We start from the raw sequence: 22,955 nt of genomic DNA on the forward strand, positions 1-22,955 counted from the left end.
TAAAAAATGGGTAAAACACTTGAATAGACTATCTCCAAAGAAAACATACATATGGCCAATAGGAAAACAAAAACAGGGCTTCCCTGGTGGTGCACTGGTTGAGAATCCGCCTGCCAATGCAGGGGACATGGGTTCGAGCCCTGGTCTGGGAAGATCCCACATGCCGCGGAGCAACTGGGCCCGTCAGCCACAACTACTGAGCCTGCGCGTCTGGAGCCTGTGCTCCGCAACAAGAGAGGCCGCGATAGTAAGAGGCCCATGCACCGCGATGAAGCGTGGCCCCCACTTGCCGCAACTAGAGAAAGCCCTCGCACAGAAACGAAGACCCAACACAACCAAAATAATTAATTAATTAATTTTTTTTTTTTAAAAAAAAAAAAAAAAAAAAACATGCTCAACATCACTAGCCATCAGGTAAGTGCAAATCAAAACTACAAGGAGATATCACTTCACACCCATAAGGATGGTTATTATTAAAAAAAAAAAGGAAATTAACTACTGGTGAGGATGTGGAGAAATTAGAACTCTTGTGCAGTTCTAGTGGGGGAAATTTCCTAGTGGTACAGTTGTTAGTACTCCACGCTTCCAGTGCAGGGGACACGTGTTCAATCCCTGGCCGGGGAACTAAGATATGCAGCGTGGCCAAAAAAAAAAAACACCCTGGCCATTTCTAGTGGGAATGAAAGTAAAATGGTACAGCCACTGTGGTGAAGAGTATGGCAGTTCCTCAAAAACTTCAACAGAGAATTATGATATGATCCAGAAATTCCACTTCTGGGCATATAACCAAAAGAATTGAAAGCGGAGACTTGAAAGGTATTTGTAGACTCACGTTCATATCAGCATATTCACCACAGCCAAAAGGTGGAAGCAATCCAAATGTCCAAGGACAGATGAGTGGATAAACAAAATGTATATACAATGGAATGTATATGTATATACAATGGAATACAATGGAATGTTAGTCATAAAAAAAAATGAAATTCTGATACATGTTACAACATGGATGAACCCTGAAGGCATGCTAAGTGGAATAAGGCAGACATAAAAGGATAAATATTCTATGATTCCACTTATATGAGGTATGTAGAGCAGTCAAATTTACAGAGAAAAAAATAGCATAGTAGTTCCCAGGGGCTAAGGGGAGGGAGGAATGGGGAATTATTGCTTAATGTGTATAAAGGTTCAGTTTGTGGAGATAAAAAAGTTCTGGGGCTTCCCCTGTGGCGCAGGGGTTGAGAATCTGCCTGCTAATGCAGGGGACACGGGTTCGAGCCCTGGTCTGGGAAGATCCCACATGCCGCGGAGCAACTAGGCCCGTGAGCCACAACAACTACTGAGCCTGCGCGTCTGGAGCTTGTGCTCCGCAACAAGAGAGGTCGCGATAGTGAGAGGCCCGCGCACCGCGATGAAGAGTGGCCCCCGCTTGCCACAACTAGAGAAAGCCCTCGCACAGAAACGAAGCCAAAAATAAATTAAAAAAAAAAAAAAAAAAGTTCTAGACGTGAATGGCTATGGCTGCACAACAATGTGAAGGTACTTAATGCCACTGAACTATACAGCTAATAATGGTTAAAATAGTAAACTGTATGTTATGCATAACTTACCACAATTTTTTAAAATGTAGTACACTTTAAAAGTTTCCAGTTCCAGACTTTAAAAATACAAAATACAAGTCCAGGCTCTTAACATACACAATTGTGTTTAAGGAACTATTCAATCTTGTGGTAAATTAAAAGTCCCAACGTACCATCTAGGAAACACCCCATTCTCCAAACTTGTTGTTTGGCTACGTCGCCAGCGTCGCTGGTAGCTGCTGGCACAACTTCGGGTAAGTGAGGAGTTTGGAGAGGGAAATGGTGTAATAAGCAAGCTGCTGAGAGATGCTGTCAAGTCAGAGTAAGAACAAGTATAATGTATAAGTTAATAATTACTAAAAACAAGAACAGATTTCTTTTTAACAAATTTAAGAGTGGTGACTCAAATTTTCCATTTTGCTGAATGAGGCTCTAAAATTTCCATTTAAAAAAATACATCATTGTTGGAGCAAGGTCCCAGAAAAAAATCACATATTAAAAGTAAGTTGGCAAGAGACCCTGATACAATCCCCTTTTGACATCCTTACCTTCCCCACCCCACCCCAGATGAAAATGCTACTTTGAAATAAAGCTTTATTCCTTTGGCCATGACACTGTCTCCTAGCTTAGCTGAATCCTTAGTCCTTAAATTAAATACGATGCAGTCCAATTTCAATGCAGCAGCTGGATTTTAAGAACAAAAGCTATATTTGAAAATAAGTGTTTGAATGCCATTTAAAACATCATTTAAAAGTACTCATGGAGGGACTTCCGGGGCGGTCCAGTGGTTAAGACTCCACAATTCCAATGCAGGGGGCACAGGTTCGATCCCTGGTCGGGGAACTAAGATGCCACATGCTGCGTGGCGGCCAAAAAAAAAAAAAAAAAAGAAGTACTCATGGATCACTTGTGCATAGGTAGCCACCTCTGAATGCTTGGGTACTTTTACCAAGAGTCATGACTATACCTATCAAGCTCCAAGAAAGAGTAAATCCTATAGATTGCTCTCTGGAACAGACACATCCCAATAGAGTCCACTCTGATTATAAGTGCTGCAATCCCCTAACTGTGGAAATTATTCTCTTCTGAAAACCCTTCTCTGCAACCCAAAAGCTCTGTTTCCTGCCTGGGGTATCAAAAGCTAAAATCCTTTCTTTTTTGGGGGGATTCTCTCCTTCTCCCCACTTAATCTAGAGACAAAAAGACCTCAAGGGCTTGCTTTTGTTTAGAAATATTTTAGATTCCCATTTTCATCATTATAAACACACACTGAAAATTTGTAAAGTAATCAAAAGGGAAGTATTATTATCATCTATAAAAAGATACATGCCAGATGATATATTATTTTGGACACGGGGACTGAAAACTAAGAGATTATCATTATGAAAATATGTTCATTTGAATTCTCTTGACAAATTCAATGGTAAAGGGGAGAGCTCTACGTGCCATGCAAACATCTGGGCCGCCAATGAATTAATTCTGGACTACTTTCTTGAAAATACCACATCTTATCAATTAGTAGTATAAAACTTTGTAGTCTAAGATTAGGCATGTATAACTAATCTGGGTACGGCTTCTGTGAGAAATCAAATGTTACTCTAAATTTGGAAAAGCTTTGTTTTATCAAATTCTGGTATTAAAAGTAACCCAATCAGAAAAAGGAAGAAAATACACAATTAACTTAAACAGCATATATGAATTCAATGGCTTGAAGAAGCTTTACAGATCAGTCTTGCCAGGCCCTTCAATTTACAGATGAAGAAAATGAAGTACAGAGACATTAATTTATCACTTCTGAAATCTTGGATAAATAATGAAAATTAAATTCCTGCCACAGAAGAGAAAACTAAATCTCTAGATTACATAGATGCAAACAGTATTAAGAGAAATACACTCTAGATTAGTCCCTAAGAACAAAAATAACTCAATTAGAAAAGAAGGGTGAGATTATTTGAAAGATGAGACTTCTCCTGTTAGAGTAGTGGTTCTTAACTCTAGCTGTCCATCAGAATCAGTGGTTGAGTTTTTCATTTTTTGTTCCTCAAATACAGATGCCTAAGCATTTCTCTAGGGTAAATCAAGAATCTTCAAGAGTAGAGTCCAGGTATCTGAAAAATTTTCTTGAAATTTCTCACGCATAACTAGGGATTACAATATATGGGAAGTTTGGAGTCTCCATCTAGACTTAAAACTGACTTGTCCCACAATTTAGATAGCAGAGCCATGCAATGTGACAACACATACAGATGATCACAGTGGATAAAGTTTCTCATACCTAACGATAATTCAAACCTAAGAGTACTCCATCTTTCTCTTATGCTGATCTCTGAGCCCTGACACTTCTCCTTTTAACTGAAATATCCTTCTTTCATGCCTTTGGCCAGATAACTCCTATTTAAGTATCAACACTCTGTAAAGCTTTACTCACACCCTGCCCCTTGCCCAGACTAAGTTAGGTGCCGTTTTTCTGAACCTCTGTACAGGTCTATCACAGAACACCTCAAACAATAAACTATGACAGATGATTTTCCTGGCTATTCTCTCATTAGAAGCTGTGCTCTTTAAAGATAGAATCTGGGGTTTTTTTTGTTTTTTTCTTTTTAATCCTCACAATGTTTCAATAAAACTTTGTCAAATTTTGGAAGAGTACGTACTTCAAAGAAATATGTATAACACTGGCTCAAAATGCCTAAGCTTCTCTGGGCAAGAGACAGTCTGACACTTTAAACCCTAGTTAGGAGAAAACAGATATAAGCAAATGTGTTTTTTCTACTATGCTATCTAAGCAGTCTCTTGAGCAACATTATTTTTCTTATACTGGCTAAGCCTAAGCCAGCGTGTATTCATCCAGGCCATGCTCCACCAGGCACACTTACTATTAAACATGAAAAATTTTTAATTTAAAATATTTATCTCTGCTGTTTCTACCATCCTCCTGTAAGTCTCATATCAATACTAACAAACTGTGCACATAAAACTGGATGATAAAAGCAAAGATAAAAAAGGAAATCAATGTCAGCTAACAGTGATCTCATCAAAAATTGGATTAATACATGAACCTGTCATTACCAGAGCGTGCTATGCCACTGTCTCTGTCCTCATTCAGCTCTCTTCCAGGCATGTCCATTGGGTTGCTGTGAACTGCGAATCAAGACAAAACTGTGACTTATAAAATACAGTGCTGTTCAGGTTGATGTTCTTCCTTTTATGTAGCAAACTAAATCATGCTCATCTCATTGCATTCCTTTATTTTTTTCAACAGCATGGCACAAACCCAACACCAAGAGCTATTACTCAGTTGAACAAGCTTTGAGATCTCTCTGAAGATTTGACATATAATATGAAATAATCTATGGTGTAATACCTAAAGAAGCAAGGGATGACTAAAATAAGTATTTTAGAAGCATATTCAATGATATATGAATATATTCACAATATACTGCTAAATGAAAAAAAGGCAATCTACTGACCAGTAAGAATGATGGTTGCTGGGGCTAAGTGACTGGTATATGATGGTTGTCTGCTATTCTGCCTATAAAAATGTATGTTTAAAAATTCTCCATAATAAAAATTTTAAGAAAGCTGAACAGTATAACCCCGATTTTGTTTTAAAACAAACAAACTAAGAAGGTGATTTCCAGTTGACAAGATGACTAATATATTTTTTTGCCTATTTTTCATATTTTCCAAATTTTCTATAATATATATACATTGTTTGTATCTTACATTTGTAAGAAAAATAAATATTAATTAAAACAAGAAGTTGGATACAACTTCCTGGATACAGAAGCATGAACATACTCTATAATCATCTATTTAATGATGTAAACAAACATAGTCATATATGCCTTTTACAGAATATAATGGTGCTTGTTCATCTAAATTTTAGCTCCAAGAGAAATCATTCTTATGGAATAGTGTAGATCTGAAATTTTACAATAATAGTAAGATAGGATATTTTCTGCGATTGATGAACCATGATACAGAAGCTACTCAGCCATGGAAACAAGATAGTGTCACATTAGAAATTCCACTGGTATTATAAGAAATAATGTTCATACTATATTTTGGTTTAGGATTCTAAAGTTAAAATCATTATTATATAACAAAATAAGAAATGACAAACTGAAATTTCATGAAAATGTCAATTCCACTGATAACTTAGTTTCTGGAAACTTTAAGAACATATTCAGTAGAAAGATATTAAGTTCTTAAACTTCCTAAGCAATGTTTTCTCAACTACACCTTCCCCGCCTGCATTTCTCTACTCTCTTGTTTCCACAGCTTAACTATGAATTCTAGACGCTGGGGCACACCAACTAGTCTACCCACACAGCACATGGCAAACCTGCAAAGAAAGAGGCGCTCCTGATCAGGCGGAGCGGACCCTGTTCAGAGAATGCCCGCCTGGGGCTGCAGAACTGTGAAAGACCTACATGGCAGAAATGTAAAATACATATGAAAGAGGGCTGTTAGAGAAGCCACAATGCGTCAGGAATAAAAGGTGAGCTAAGGAAGTACAAAAGCAGACCAACAGATATGGATGGAAACCTTTAAACAAGTAAGAATAATTCAAGCTGGCTTCCTATTTTTGAAACAGGATGGTTTCCCTCTGGTCATGGATTATGTCAACATAACAATTCACTAATAAGTCCACATATAATAATAAAAATAAAACATAAATAATAAAAATAAGCTTCCACTATACAAGGTAAAATGTTCAATCCTTTCTCATCTAAAACAATGTTTTTAAAGATTCAAAAAAGCACAGTAATGTTATCTATATAATTTGACATTTGCCAAATAAATTTATCTTTTAAAAAGTCAGTTTTAAGATTACAATATTGTGCAACTACAGTTAAGAAGAAAACCACCTAAGCACTTGGCTGAAAAAACAGAACACAAAATAAAACAAAGAGCAAATAAAGAAAAGGGGTCTACTGACAAATAAGTATGAAATTGGTTTTTCTAAACTAGTGGTAAATTATAAAGTAACAGAAGAAACCAAAGTTCCTAGAGCAGGGGTCAGCCACTATGGAAGCAGGAAAGCCAATGCAGCCTGTCAGGACCAGACTCCCAGCTGCCCAAGATAAGTTAGCTGCCACACACTTGACCAAGAGAAGATGAGTCTGAAGACCCAGAGAGGGTAACATTCCAGCCTGGAAGCAAACAGCTGAGTTACTTGTTAGTTATGCTTCATCAAGATGGCCTAAATAGCCATCTAGGAGATTTATCTAGGATAGAACTGGGGACTTTCCTGTTTTAAAAAGTGACAAATGTATTTTTCAAATTGCTAATAGGTATTTTTCTATAACAAGAGTTTCTATAATTATAGTGCATGTGCAGCAAACCTTCCATTTTCATTGTTCAGTTCTTTCTTCATTTTTTCCTAGTTACCTCAAAACTTACCTGCTCTCTTTAATCTCCTTCCCTACCACCTCTTCTTACTCTCAGCATATGACTTTGTCTTGTACAGTATGCATATGTATATGTGTGTACACATGAAGAATCACCATATGGGAACTCTCCTTCTCCTACCATGCTATCTCCAAACTTAATCTCCAAACTTAATCTCCAAACTTAATCAACTTTCATCCTGCCTCCTTCCTGCCTGAGCAGTAATAACAGGTAACATTATTCAAGTCCCCTTTATGTGCAGGGACTATCTGTGAAAAATCCTGAGAGGTACCTCCCTCCCTCCCTTCCAAAGCTAATTCTTCTAAGTCAGCTAGGCCCTTCCACTTTACCAGTATCACCTCTATCTCCAACCTCATCCTCCTTATAACCTCCTTTTCCATCAACATTTAAATACAGTCAGAACTCTTCTACCTTCTCCCCATATATCTAATCCTATAGTTCAGTAGTTCTTAAAATGTGGTCCAAGGACCCCCTAAGGGGACCCTGCAACCCTTTCAAGGGGTTCTTGAGGACATTCCTTTTTCTAGCTACATATCTATGTGAAACTATATTTTCTTAACACACTTCAACCAAAACAACATATTACAAAAGACTGAATGCAGAAGAAGATATGAGAATCCAGCTGTTTCTATTAAGCCAGACAATAAAAAGTTTTGCAAAAATGTAAAACAATGCCACTCTAAGTTTTCTTGTCTTGGAAAGTATAGTTATTTCAAAACATATGTTATTTATATTAACATAAAAAGGGTTATTAGTGTTATTTTTAATGAGTTACTAAGTAAATATTTTTAAAATTTTCTGAATTTTAATTTCTAATACAGTATATATCAATAAATGTAACCTACACACACAAAAGCTCTCTGTGGTCCTCAATAATTTCTATGTGTGTAAAAGGGTCCTGAAACCAAGAAGTTTGAGGATGTCTGCTTACATCTTAGAAAAGAAGACTAACCTCTGAGTCTTTCCTCAACTTTGGCTTCTATTCTCCCCACTGAAACTACTCACATAGGCCACCACCAAAAGCCTTCCTGTTACTTAATGCACTCCATACTATCTTACACTACCTTACATCATATTTGATGCTGACTACATTACACTTTGAACTTTTTTCCCTCAGTTCTCATGATAACACACACTAAGTTTTTTTTTTCATAGTCTCCTTTATGTGATTCTCTTCCCCTACTCCATCTTTAAAGCCAGCATACCCAGGGTTCTATCCTCAACAATATTTCCTTCTCATTCATTCTTATGCTTTCAATTATCATTTATATGATAATAATTCTCAAATCCATGGTAGAAGCAGCTAACAATCTAAAAAAGGATTGTGTTCTCCCTTTCTTAACATCAAGTAGTCTGTGGGAAGCAGCTGGCCAGCTAGGGACCATATTTCTCAAACCTCCTTATATACAGGTGAAGTTGTATGATTAGTTACCACCAATGGAATGTGAGCAAAAGTGATGTATATCACTGTCAGGTTGAGGTGGTTTTGAAGGGAATGTGCCTTCTCCATACTCAATCTCTTTCCACTGGCTTTGTGTAGGTGAGCACAACCTTGGAGCCCATATTGTAAAGAAGGTAGAACTCCAAGAAGGAAGGAGACTGGACCTCTAAAACACTGCTTTGAGGAAAATTTTGAGAAAAAACCTCTATTGTTTTAAAATTATTATACGTTCATTCTCTTACAGCAGCTACCACCAGAATACATCTCTCTCTCTAACTAACTACAATGGATATCTTCGCTTGGATATCCTACCAATACTTCCAATTCGACATGCCTAAACCTAGAATCATCAACTCCCAATTTCTCATGTTCCTCCCAGTGAATGGAACCAATATCCATGCAATTACACAACCCAACAGCTCAGTGCCATCCCTGACTCCCCCTCTCCCCTCACCTCTTCTACCTAATTACCAAGTCCTGTCTACTCTATTTCTCCCAACAAAGTTCTCAACAACTCTTTATCCTTAAGGACACAATTTTACTCTACGTCCCCATTATCTGTCACTTGGACTATCATAAGCAGCCTTCTAATATGGGTGCTTTCTCAATCCCACTGGCTCATCTGAATCTATTCCTACAGCAATTAGAATATTCTTTTGCAGATACAAATCTGATCTGATCATGTTTCTATATTGTGAAAACTCTTCTGTTGTTGCCTTGAGAATGCACCACAAAACTCTCCAGCTATAAGAACTGCAATTGGCCAAGCACCCCAGCTGCTGTGTTCTTAAATTCACTGCCATGTTTGTGCAGGGCCACATATCCCACAGGCTGTGCCTAGCCAATGACTGAACACAGCAGCTATAGTAAGGCAGGCCCATGTTGGCAAGACATGGGTCACTTCTGACAATCAACTCTGACTCAAAGACTCATCCACAGCCTTATCAAACCTTCCTTGGACTATATGGCAGGCTGGAAGATGTCCACTCAAGCTTTTATTCTTCTCTTTCACTCAAGGTCAAACTTGCACCACAATCTGAGGGCTCTCTGAACCCTTCCCAGCTCCCTCTTCATTTCTCTCACCTAGTAATAGTAAAATCCTTGCATGTTTAAACCTGTCTTGGCACCTGTTAAAAACCAGGAGGAAGACCCAAAGTAACACACCCTCACTGGTACCCAACTGCTTACCCAAAGCATAAGTCCAAATTCCTCAGTGTAACCCACAATGCCCTTCATGATCTGGCTCTTGCTCACTTCTTTATTTCCTTTCACTTCCTTTACTTATATCCACACTGTGCTCCACCCACATTGATTTGTTCACATTCTTTCCACACTCAATGATCTCTTGCACTTAGGTCTGTGCACATGCTACTGCTTTTTCCTAGAACATTTCTCTTCCCAACTGTCAGGCTAATTCTTCAAGTTTAGGCTCACTTCTTTAAGAAAGCCTTCTGTGATACTCCAAGACTGAACTGGGTGTTCCTCCTCATTTCTATCACATCATGCTCTTAGTCTTGTCCAAAAATTAACTACAGTATACTGTAATTGTATACTGTATTGTATTGCTTGTCTGACTTTCACTAACTAAAAATCTGTTGAGGCAGGAACTGTGTCTGGTTCACCACTGTATTCTCAGGGCCTAGCAGAGTGCCTGGCATGTAATAAGTGCTTGATAAGTACTTGTTGATTAAGTGGAAATTTAAAGAAAATAAGAAATGGTGCTCAAATATCCTTGATTCACAATTAAGAATGTGCAAGAAAAAGCCGTTCATAACAAAGTCTGTGCTTTGTTAAATGTATTAATTTCCTATTCCATGTTAAAACAGAGAAGTTGAGTATATCTAGCAACTATAGTGTACTTTATACATGATAATGGATTTGTATTATTAAAATAAACAGCTTTTAATAAGCCCCTTTAGCTCTGAAAAGTGTCAAATTATAAAGAAAAAAAGACTTATTTCTCTGTCACATTTTTACTTTATTAAAATGAATGAACTAATCAAGTTAAGAAAAAGTAGAACTTCTATTTTTCTATAAAATGCACGCTTTCTAAAACACATGTCTGACACTGCAACTAGCCCATAGTAGGTACTTAATAAATAGCTGCTATCTGAATGAACATGAATTATAAAAAATAATAGGATGCTATACTGTTAAAGGTGGGAGAAAAAACTGTTTTCTACTAGTATGTATAACTGATATTTATAAAAATTAATTACAAATAAAAATTTCCACTAAACAGGGAATGAGTGAAACATTCATCCTATTCTTTTTTTTTTTTAACATCTTTATTGGAGTATAATTGCTTTACAATGGTGTGTTAGTTTCTGCTTTATAACAAAGTGAATCAGCTATACATATACATATATCCCCATATCGCCTCCCTCTTGCGTCTCCCTCCCACCCTCCCTATCCCACCCCTCTAGGTGTTCACAAAGCACCGAGCTGATCTCCCTGTGCTATGTGGTTGCTTCCCACTAGCTATCTATTTTACATTTGGTGATGTATATATGTCCATGCCACTCTCTCACTTCATCCCAGTTTACCCATCCCCCTCCCCGCATCCTCAAGTCCATTCTCTACGTCTGCGTCTTTATTCCTGTCCTGCCCCTAGGTTCTTCAGAACCAAATTCCTTTTTTTTTTTAAGATTCCATATATATGTGTTAGCATACATTCATCCTATTCTAACTGCTATCCACTCTCTAATACACTACAGTTCGTTATGCACTGGAAATATGGTCAGCAGTAATTTATTTGATCTTTCTAAGAAAAAACAGAGGACCAGAAATTTTAGAAATAGTTTGTCACTTTAAAATGTTGAACTTAAATAACAAACAATAAACTAAACAAATTACTAAATACGCTATTTTAATAAATCTCTTAAGAAACATCAAATTTGAAAATCTGCTCATCCGAATTACAGGTCAAAAAAACAAGCACCATTTAAAAATTACTCTATGGTTAGGGAAAAGAAAAGGGAGAAAGTATAATACCTGTCTCCCTCAGCTGAAATATTCAAGAGAGCTAGTAAGGGCTTTTTACATCAACAAAAGTACTTTTCAAAGATGCATCGAAATTAAAACCAAAAAACAAATTAGGTATTTCTTCTCTTTTTTCAGGTACAAAATAAACATTATGTTCAAATATATGAAAACTACATTTTTCAAATAATACAAATATTACACATAATTGCAATTTAAATCCCTTTTCCACTTCTAGTATTCGAAATTCTTTGTTCTTCTAACATTATTAAGAACATTATTATCTACACTATTAAGAACATTTTTAAAACGTATAAAACCGTTTTACCTATATTTCCAAGTAGTCCATTAATAACTGTGTTATTATCAGCCTTTAATGTACTGTTGTCCTGATTGATGAATTCAAGACTGTCTTGCAGCCTAAGTAGGAGGAGAAAAAATAAATTCCAAATTCGTTTTATGCTCTTAATGGCAATTCTTTGTATACCTCAAATTTTAAGTGTAAAACATTATTTTTTTTTAAGTTTTAAGTTTCCCTATTAGTACTATAAACCAACTAATCATTTAAATCAGGGGTTGGCAAACTACACCCTGAGGGTTAAATTAAGTCTGCTGCCTGTTTCTCTAAATAAAGTTTTACTGGAATACAGCCACACCCAAGTGTCTGTCAACAGATGAATGGATAAAAAAAGACTGTCATGTATATATATAGACAGTGGATATTATTCAGCCATGAAAAGAAAAAAAGAGGAAGTCCTGCCATTTGCAACAACTTTGGTCCTTCAGGGCATTATTCTAAGTGAAATAAGTCAGACCGAGAAAGGCAAATGCTGTACGATATCACTTATATGTGGAATTTAAAAAAGCCAATTCCCTGGCGGTCCAGTGGTTAGGACTCTGTGCTTCCACTGCAGGGGGCACGGGTTCAATCCCTGATTGGCAAACTAAGATCCTGCAAGCCGCGAAGCACAGCCAAAAAATAAATAAATTAAAAAAATTTTTTAATTTAATTAAAAAAAAAATTAAAAAGCCAAACTCAGAGATGCAGAGAGCAGAGTGATGGTTACCAGGGACTGGGAGTAGCGGAAATGGGGATAAAATGGTCAAAGGGTACAAACTTCTAGTTATAAGATTAACAAGTTCTGGGTGTCTAATATACAGCAAGCTAATTATAGCTAATAATACTGCATTATATCTTGAAAGTTGCTAACAGAGTAAATCTTAAATATTCTCACCACAAAAAAGGAATGGTAATTATGTGACAGGATGGTAGCAGCTAAGGCTATGGTGGTAATCACTCTGCAATATATAAATGTATCAAATCAACACGCCATATACTTCAAACTTACATAATGGTGTATGTCAATCATATCTCAACAAAGCTGGGGGAAAAAATCTGGCCTCCATAAACTTTCAAACTTAAGGGATGGAATAAAATCTGAATTTATGCTGCAATCCTGAAAGCAGCTTATTAGTTTTCATCCTTTGCAAATCTTAAAGAATTCATTTCTCCCTTCATCCATAACTACTTACGTATTGAGACTTCCACAGATGCTGCTGCCAGTCCGTGCAGTAAAAACTTTGCTGAGCATAAGCTGTGGAGGGGAACTAGGAAGAAAAAGAGAGGGATAGAGAGAGATCAAAACTGAAACACAAGGACCTTTCCAATTTATTACAAATAAAAATGTTTAAGTCACAGAGATGTCACTGCATAGTTACAACAGCCACGATGTAGCATTAAACCCATAAAACATCATAAACTTAGTATCTGACATGCTCAATCTGAGTGAAGACTATATGAAATTCTCCCATCTTTAAAAAACTAAACATTCTAAAATGGATTCATTAAGAAAAATGAGAAAATCCCTCACCGGATCTGATGAATCTTTAAGGTGGAGCCTTTGTAGCTCATTGCTACTGAGCCAAACATCATCTCTCCAAGCATATTGGCATCAGAAGAGCATCGAGAACCCTAAACAGTAAGCATAACATTAATAAAATTGCAGAATTTAAAACCTATTTCAAAAACTGATTTTTATTAAAAATTCCTTTGCTGTATTCTACATAATGTTTTTTTAAATGATTTTACGTTGTATACACTGTTCTGCAGCTTGATTTTCTTCATTTCACAATGTCTTATAGATCTAAGCATACTGTTATACATAGATTCCTTTTAAGAGCTGCATAGTATTCTCCTATATGAAAATATGTTTATCAAGCCTGTTCCCCTTACTGACAGGCATTTAAGTTACTTCCTGTTTTTTGCTATTACAAATAACACTCAAATAAACATTCTTAGCCACATCTTATGCATATGCAATGCTTCTCCAGGACAGATAACAAGAAGTAGAATTCACTGAACATGCTGAACAGATTTTACCACTCCTATTGTGCAAAAAGAAGCATTCGCAAAAGGGGTAACTTGGACATATTTTGCATTTTTTTAAAAAAGACTTAAGCATTAGATGTCTTGTTTGTAAAGAATTCTGATTTTAAAAGTTATTCTTTTCCATTATTCTTTAATTGTCCTCATAGGAGTCAAAAAAATCTAAAAGTTGATTCATCCATTTGGTTACTATTTATATACTGCGGCAAAATATAACTAGTTAACCACCAAATATCTTATTCCTTATTTTTTGAAGTCTAATTTGTTTCAAGGAAGCAATGTGCCCAAATGAAAAAAAACTGCATTTCAGAGCCTCCCTTGCAGATAGGGGATTTCGAGTTGGTCTCTATATTCAAAGAGTTAAACCAGTGGTTGGAGTGGTAGCTTTCAGAACTATCCATTTACATGCATTCAACACAGTCCTGGTCAATGGAATATAAATGGAAATCACTGAAGATGAAGACACCATAAGAGGATGACAAGGCAACAAGTATGTACACAGTAACTCTGGCTAAGTAGAAAGATAAGGAAGCCTTGGTCTCTGAGGCCATCTTGAAGCCCATACATTATCGTGCCTAGATGGCCTCTCTCCAGACTTGTCATGTGAAGAAACCAATCCCTAATTTGTTTAAGCCACTGTTTCATAGGATATCCCAATGCAATTCCTAACCAATACAATTAACATAATAAAACAACTGATGAGAAAGATGACCAAAAAACTATCTAAGATAGTAAATGAGGATTACGCAAATTTCACTATGCCATTCTACCATGGGAAATCAAGAATTAGGAGTTTTTAAAAATACTTAAAAGATTCTTCTGAAGATAACAATAAAGTGATGAGGACCCCCATTTTACAAGTGAAAGCCAGGGAATACATCTACACACTATTTTTCTTTTTATAATGAGATTCTCTTTTACTCCTTTGCTTGTTTACTATCTGCCTTTGGTTTAAAAAAATCTATATATTTACATTTTGTCACCTTCCTTAAAAAGAACATCTTCAAATAGCAATCCATTTCATTATACATACTACGTTCATATTAGTTTTTCAATACATTGACATATTGTTTTTTCTTTCTCAGTGCTATAGTCTTAATTTTGTTTTAATAAAGGCACAAAGTTATTTTTTAAGAAAAAAATCACTTCTGATATACCTAGGTTACTACAAGAAGCAACTCATTTATTCTTGGGATTTGGTTAAGACAAAATTTTTATTTCCAGCAGTCTAGGTATTACGAACATTTTAGAAACAGAGTAGAATAATTTTCTAAATGATAAAGTAGTTTATTTTTCTTTTAAGATCAACAATACCAATCTTACTTGGCAACCTAAATTGCTTCTGGATAATGACAGAAATGAGAACCTTCTCTTACAAGCTCATTTTTGTTACAATGCATCTAACTCCATTCTTATTTTGACTAAAAATAATATTTCTTATATTAAACAAGCTACACAAATTTAAATATCAAGTCATTTAAACATTTTAATATTATAATTAGAAAAGAATTCTCAGAAGGCAAAATACAGTAAAAATAAATTGGTGTATAAATTTTATGAAACCACATACTTTGCTATTAAAGGTTCTCTCTGCCTGTTCTAATAAATACCAAATAGTTATCATGAATGTCATTGACATGTTATATATTTTAATGTGACATAATCTATAATGAAGAATATAATTAAGAAAATGCTATTATCTTTAATGCTTTTTTAAAAAGGCTCTTATTTAAAAGTTCAATTCTTTGTAAGTACTCATTGCTGAAAGCAATAATCTGTAATACCCCGTAAATCAAAAATAATGTTCTAGTTACCTGAAATAACACTTTATCAAGTGTAGTGAACTATATACTGTAATAATTCAATGTCTTCTTGCTAAAAAAGCAGATTTCCAAGACCATAATGAACCTACTACCAGAATATCTAGACATATAACCTGGGAACCTGTACTTAAAAAAAACTCTAGGGATTTTTGATGCAAAATGAGAATTATAATCACTCACTGCTTCAGGGTTTCTACAGTCTGGATCCATTTGCTAATACTATTTAACTGCATAATGTTAGGAAGAAAGGCAAGTTTGTACAGTTGATCAAATTGGAAAACTTGTAAATTGGCATAAGTATAATGATCCTACATAGCACAGCACTATTAGGAACTTGTTAGGGTAACATGCTTAAGATGGAAGAGGAATAGAGAAGGGCAGGCAGAACTATGTAGATATTAGGACTACATACTATGTAGGTAGTCCTAACATCTGGACTTTTATAACTTCGAAGCTCTTCCACATATACTGTCATGTTGATATGGTATAAGGGTTAGTTTCTATCCAAACACAATTACATAATTATAAATAATTTAAAGGTCCAGGATTCTATTTTGGTACTGCTAAATGTAAAATACCTGTGATTCATTCATGCAAGCTTGAATGACACAAATAAATTCACATTAGATGACATTTGCTTATTTGAAACCAAGTACTGATCCTATGTAAAATATAACAATGTAACAAGTTTATAGAGAAGTTCCTATATAGTCAAATGATTGGTTAATTCCGTATTTTAGAAGAACAGCCACATTAATTTTGAAAAATGAAAATGTACATTTCTGATAACATATACTTCAGCCATATTTTAATTTCATACTACAGCTGACCTGTATTATATTTATCTTCATATTTCAATAATTTAAAAGTATATAAAATAAGAAATTATTCTGGTAGCCTAAAAAATATGAAATGGAAATAAAAAGGAGAAAATGCCCCTGCTACCTGTGCCCAAAGCTCTCTATGCTTCCCCTATTCTAAGATTTATCAAAGTTCATAAACTTACCTATTTAATTATCTGTCTCCCCAGCTATACTGTAAGCTCCAGGAGGGTAAGCACTAGTCCCTGTTACATCCTCAGTCCCTAGGATGGTATACAACACACTGTAGGTACTCAAAAATACTTGTGAATGAATAAAAGACATCAGTGATCTTACCTGGTACTTGGGACACTGGTCTTTGACATCAGAAGATGAAGTCATGGAACTATCTAAAGAGGAAGAACTGTCTCCTCCAGGTTTCAGTTGGCAGCATTTCCCAAAGACTTTAACTTGAGCATCACTACAGAGCTTCTGAAATGGAGACATTATTCCCATTCATATTTTAACAGATTTTCCACCATATATAAATTATAGCATAAAAACCTTTGGAAAAACCAAGGATGAAATAATTCAAAATAACATAACCTTAATATAATGACTATCTGCATTTTACTTTATTTTCTCCAGTACTGTTTTCTATTCTTTGTCTCATAACTATAATAATATTTGTGGCATTTTTAAACTGTACTTTTCTCACCAAAATTATTAAATAATGGGAATTTTCCTATATTACAATGGTCTACACAATGTTCATTGTTGGGACTTAATTATATACTGCAGCAGTTTTCAAATTATTTGATCTCAAAAACCTATTCATGCTCTTAAAAATTATTTAGGATCCCAAAGGCATTTTGTTTATGTGTGATATATGTATCAATATTTTCCCGTATTAGAAATTAAAATTGAGGAATTTTAAAATATTTATAAATTGATTTAAATATAACAATATACCCATTACAAGCTAATGTAAGTAACATTTTTTAATGGAAAAAAACGGGGGCTTCCCTGGTGGTTAAGTGGTTGAGAATCTGCCTGCCAATGCAGGAGACACGGGTTCGAGCCCTGGTCTGGGAAGATCCCACATGCCGCGGAGCAACTAGGCCCGTGAGCCACAACTACTGAGCCTGCGCGTCTGGAGCCTGTGCTCCGCAACAAGAGAGGCCACGATAGTGAGAGGCCCGCGCACCGCGATGAAGAGTGGCCCCCGCTTGCCACAACTAGAGAAAGCCCTCGCACAGAAACGAAGACCCAACACAGCCAAAAATAAATAAATAAATAAATAAATAAAATAAAAAAAAAAAAAAACGGGAGATGCAGGAATCGGAAGAGAAATGCAAATGAGACGTATTTCAATGTATGTTCATATATATGTAAGTTTAATCTTTTGAAATGAGAATGCATCCATGTATTGGACAGTTACATTTTTAATAATAGCTGAGCTTAGGACCAGAAGGCTGTATTGTCTAGCACGGAAGAAGAATGCATTTCAATTTTTTGCTTTAGAAATAGAGACACAGACATAGAGAACAAATGTATGGAAAGGGGGAAAGGGGTGGGGTGGGAGGAATTGGGAGACTGGGATTGACACATATACACTATTGCACTATTGATACTATGTATAAAATAGACAGCTGATGGGAACATACTGTATAGCACAGGGAACTCTACTTAATGCACTGTGGTATCCTAAATGGGAGGGAAAACCAAAAGGGAGGGGATATATGTATATGCATGGCTGATTCATTTTGCTGTGCAGTAGAAGCTAACACAACATTGTAAAGCAACTATACGCCAATAAAAATTAATAAAAAAATTTTTTTTTGCTTTATTCCTCTTGTTCTCATCTCTCTCCCAAACAGGTTCTAGAGCTTTCACTGCTCACAACTACCAAAGTTGCAATCCACCAAGTTCTCTGATACTCCTAAAAACATTGCAATGCTTTACCACAGTTACCAGTATGTTCATTCTTTAAAACCCAGCTGGCCTGACTTATCTATTATTGCAAACCACCATTTATCAGTCAACAAAAGTAACTGAGTACTATGTGTACCAAGCACTAGGGAAAAGAAGTGAATAAAACAGTTCTTTTCCTCATGGAACTAACAATCTAACAGGAGAAGGAGATATTTAACAAATAGACAAATTAGTATAATTACATACATTATTTCAAATGTGTCTAATAAAAGTAATAATGATAGCAACAGTTAACTCACATAGCACCTAGTATCTGGTCAGGTACTCTTCTGTTTTACATATATATACTCTTTTATTCCTCACAACAACTCTATGAAGTAAGTACTATTATTATCCACATTTTACAGATGAAGAGATTAAGGAGCAATGATGTTTATGTGAACTGTCCAAGAAAGAACTTAACTTAGTCTAGGCAGATCAGAAATGATATTTAAACTGGGACTACAAAAAAGCATAGGAGTTAAGTTCACTGTAAGAAGAAGAATGGGAGGGCTAGAAAGACATTCCAGGCTGAGGTAACTATATATGTCCAATCTCTGAAACAAGAAGCAATTTGCTAGAGGGAAGAAAGGGACAAACATATATCAATTCCAGGACTGAAGCATAATTTCTGCTCCTAGAAGGCCAATGTTTACTGTGCCATGTCCCCTCACTAGATCATCTTCCAACAAAGTTGTTGCTGCTTGGTTTCAAAACAGCCGTAACTTAAGAATGGGAAAGAGAAAAGACACTGTACAGAGAGAGGTGTGTGTGTGTGTGTGTGTGTGTGTGTGTGTGTGTGTGTGTGTGTGTGTGTGTGTGTGTGTTGTGTGTCTCACAGCTTTTATGTACACTTCTATGCACAATGTCTTATAGATCTAAAATCTCTACAACAGGACAATCAAACTAAGTCAGAATTGAAATGCACATAACATGCCTTTCCCAATGTTCAATGTGCATCTGCATTATACATTAACCAGATCCCCTCAAGGTAGGAGGATGTAATCAACTTTGAGAAAAACAGTCTCTTTCTTCTAATGCCACCATTGTAATTTTTAAAATTAATATTCCATTCCCATCCTGTACAGGGGGTCACACTGACTAAAGGCTCATTCTGTATGTGCATACCTGACTAAAAAAACTCTGATGAACTTTATCTATAATTTTAACTTGTCAATATGATACATGATTCTTTCGCTCAAAAACGTACGCCTCTCTAACTCCTGACCAGTGGAATAATTCTCAGAGCTTCTGAAAATCTGTCTCCCACGTTACATTCCTCAATTTGGCTCAAATAAAATTATCTTTATTTCTTCTTAGCTTAATTGTTAATTGAATTTTCATTGACACAAAGAAATCTAGATCCCACTCTTTAACTACCCTTTTCCCCACTCCACACATTGCCAATAAGTAAAATCATTTTTATTGGTTTACTATTATCCTTCCAGTATTTCTGTTTTCAAATATAAGCATATTCCTTTTCCTTTTCTCTTACAGAAAAAGCGATTCAGTTCTGCCGTTGCTTTATTTTCCACTAATATCATAGAGAATCTTTCCATCTATCTTTAGAAATCTTCCTCATTCTTTTTTTAAAAAAAATACAGCTACACAGTATTCCAGTGTGTGAATATACTATAGCTTATTTAACCAGTCATCTGTTAATAACCCTGCCAGTAGAACTGCTGGATCAAAACATAAATACATATAATTTTGGTAGATGCTGCCAGACTACCCCTCCAAGGATGTCACTTCACTCACTCACTTTAACAGCAAAGTACTGTCATGCAACATTTGGGTTTTTGCCAATCTAAAAGGAAAGAACTAAAATCACAACATAGCTTTAATTTTCATTTCCTTATTATGAATGAGACGAAGAATCTTATTAAATGTGTAATGGCCATCTGTATGTGAACTCCCTGGTCTTATCCTTCACCTAATTTTCTACTGAATGGTTCTCCTGTCTTGATTTCTAGGAATTCTTTATATAGAAAGATTACCAGCTGGTTTTATATCCTATAAAAAGGTTTTCCCAGGGTATCATTTATCTTCTAATTTTCTTCATGGTAGTTTTTTTCTTTTTTGTTTGTTTGCTTTTGCTTTGTTTTGCTCACCATCCAAGTTATTTCCATTTCCTTTTTTATTTGGTTGTCAAATGTGTAAGTCTTTTAACTTTATGGCTTCTGCATTTTGAGCAATAGCTAAAAGGTGTTTTCCACTCCACATATACATAGGAACTCATGTTATCTTTTTATAATGTCATAGTTTTATTTTTTTTACATTTAAATGTTTGATATACTTGAGATATGAATCTAAGTTTATCTTTCTTATAATTGGCTAATTATCTCAATACCATTTATTAATCTTTACCCTACTGATTTAAGATGATGCCTTATCATATATTAAATTCCTGTATGTATTTAGATCTACTTCTGATCCTCTATTTCATTCCATTAGTCTATTTATCTATTTATGTTCCAATAATATATTCTTTTAATTATTGAGACTTTAGAGTATATTTTTTAAATCTGGTAGAACTTACTCAACCTCACTACTCTTTCTTTTTCAGTTTTCCAACCTATTATTGCTAATTTCTTTCCATTTGAACTTTAGAATCTGCTATCTAATACCACCACCCACCAAAAATAATAATAATAATAATAATAACAACAACAATAAGGTTGGCATTTTTATGGAGATAGCATTATTTTACAAAGCAACTTAGAGAGAATGGACAACTTTATGACACTGAGTACTACCCAAAAATATATCTTGCCTTTTCATTTGCTCAAGTAAGCTTTTATGTACCTCAGGAGATTTTTAAAGTTCTAAACATATAGATTTTGTTAAGTTTATGAAAAGGCATTTTTTTAATTGCTATTTTATTTATTTTTTTAAGGTGCTAAAAAATAAATTAATTTTATTGAGTTCCCAAATGCTTAAAGCACTTGTCCTTTTTTACTTAGAAGCCCCCATCCTTTTTTTTTTTTTAACATCTTTATTGGAGTATAATTGCTTTACAATGGTGTGTTAGTTTCTGCTTTATAACATAGTGAATCAGCTATACATATACATATATCCCCATATCTCCTCCCTCTTGCGTCTCCCTCCCAACCTCCCTATCCCACAGAATTGCTATTTTAAATGGAGCCTTAGCTTCCTTCATACTTCCAATTGGAAGTTATTTGTATATACTGAGTTTACTGATTTCTGTAGATTAACTTTTATATAGATTCAATTACCTAACCAAATCCTATGTTCCAAATCTGATATCACAATTATGAGTCAACTACTGGCACTTGTACAATGCTTCTGAGTATACAAAACTCTAACACATTAAAATTTATATTCACCTTTCCAAAGTTATTTGAATCTGCTGATGTACAACTTTATTCTTGTATATAACCAATGAAGGCTGAAACATGTGAGTGATGATGTAACTTCACTGGGAACACACGCGCTGGATTATTGTTAATGGATTATTGTTAACACAGAAACAATGTCCAAGATAAAGATAGTATCATATGATCAAATCACACTTGATCCATTTGGCTATATCAGTGTTCAAAGAAACCACATCTCAATAATTTTTACATTTCAACTAGATGATGAATAAGCTCTGAGGATCAAAAGTAAAAAAATAAAAATAAACTTTTACAAAAGAGAGAAGTTTCTTGATTAAAATCACTGAATGTTCAAGAGTCATTTTTCACAGAGTATAACAGAGTTGGAAAATAAATGTTCTGAGAAAGCTATACATTGATTAATATAATTTTATTTCAGCATTGTAAGACAATATTCAGGAAACTGCTAATGCCTAAACTATCTCATCATTATGTATGGACCCAAAATATTGTGTAGGAAGTTTAAAATGATCATTTACATCACACAGTCCCTCTTTGCCTATATAGAACTGACATGATTTGATGTTCCAAGGGTATAAATACAGTAAAGTAGATGAAAAAAATCACTTAGTGATTCCAACAGCTCACAATTTGGGAAAAAACCATGTGTTCTGTAATGTTCAAAAGGAACATATAAAATCTTCATTAAAGTATTTACAGGATTTTGATAATAAACTTCCTAACTTTTAATTAAAGCTGATCAAAATATGTCCTGAGTATTTACCATGTGTGAGGCAGTGTGCCGTTTAGGAAAAAGGTGAATAACAGACAAATTTTTTACTTTTTTTTGCAATTTAATAACAAATAAACACACAAATACAGCTCTGATATAGAAGTCTATGAAAGACTATAAACAAAGGACTATGAGAAATACAGCTATGATATAGAAGGTCTATGAAAGACTATAAGCAAAGGACTATGAGAATTCTGATGTAGCAGAAAAGAGGAATCAGAGAGGATTCATAAAGTTGTGATACAATAAACCTTGAAAGAAGATAGATCTTCATCTAGGAAGATAGCACATAATATGACGATATATAAAACAACTGAGACTGGAAATATTCAAGGCTGTTTGATTTCTAGTCACTGATGAGTCTAGAGGAAAGTTTGAAAAAGAAGAAGCAGGCTTACAGGAAAATTTCAGAAGACTGAG

General features: G+C 35.0%; 1 protein-coding gene across 2 annotated transcripts in view; it reads right to left on the reverse strand.

Annotated features, from left to right (window-relative positions):
* Positions 1 to 22,955, reverse strand: part of FNIP1 (folliculin interacting protein 1) — a 125,889-nt gene that overhangs the window by 50,182 nt on the left and 52,752 nt on the right. Inside the window, exons 3-9 of one of the 2 annotated variants that reach the window (XM_036847000.1) lie at positions 16,785 to 16,919; positions 13,290 to 13,390; positions 12,952 to 13,026; positions 11,747 to 11,838; positions 5,926 to 6,009; positions 4,647 to 4,718; positions 1,751 to 1,886 (exon numbers count right to left, since the gene is read on the reverse strand). In XM_036847000.1, the coding sequence (XP_036702895.1) occupies positions 1,751 to 1,886; positions 4,647 to 4,718; positions 5,926 to 6,009; positions 11,747 to 11,838; positions 12,952 to 13,026; positions 13,290 to 13,390; positions 16,785 to 16,919 (695 nt within the window). The remainder of the gene's footprint in view (positions 1 to 1,750; positions 1,887 to 4,646; positions 4,719 to 5,925; positions 6,010 to 11,746; positions 11,839 to 12,951; positions 13,027 to 13,289; positions 13,391 to 16,784; positions 16,920 to 22,955) is intronic. The other variant, XM_036847001.1, reaches the window with a different exon arrangement.

Source organism: Balaenoptera musculus, chromosome 3 (genome assembly GCF_009873245.2).
Source record: "Balaenoptera musculus isolate JJ_BM4_2016_0621 chromosome 3, mBalMus1.pri.v3, whole genome shotgun sequence".
Classification (NCBI taxonomy): Eukaryota; Metazoa; Chordata; class Mammalia; order Artiodactyla; family Balaenopteridae; genus Balaenoptera; species Balaenoptera musculus.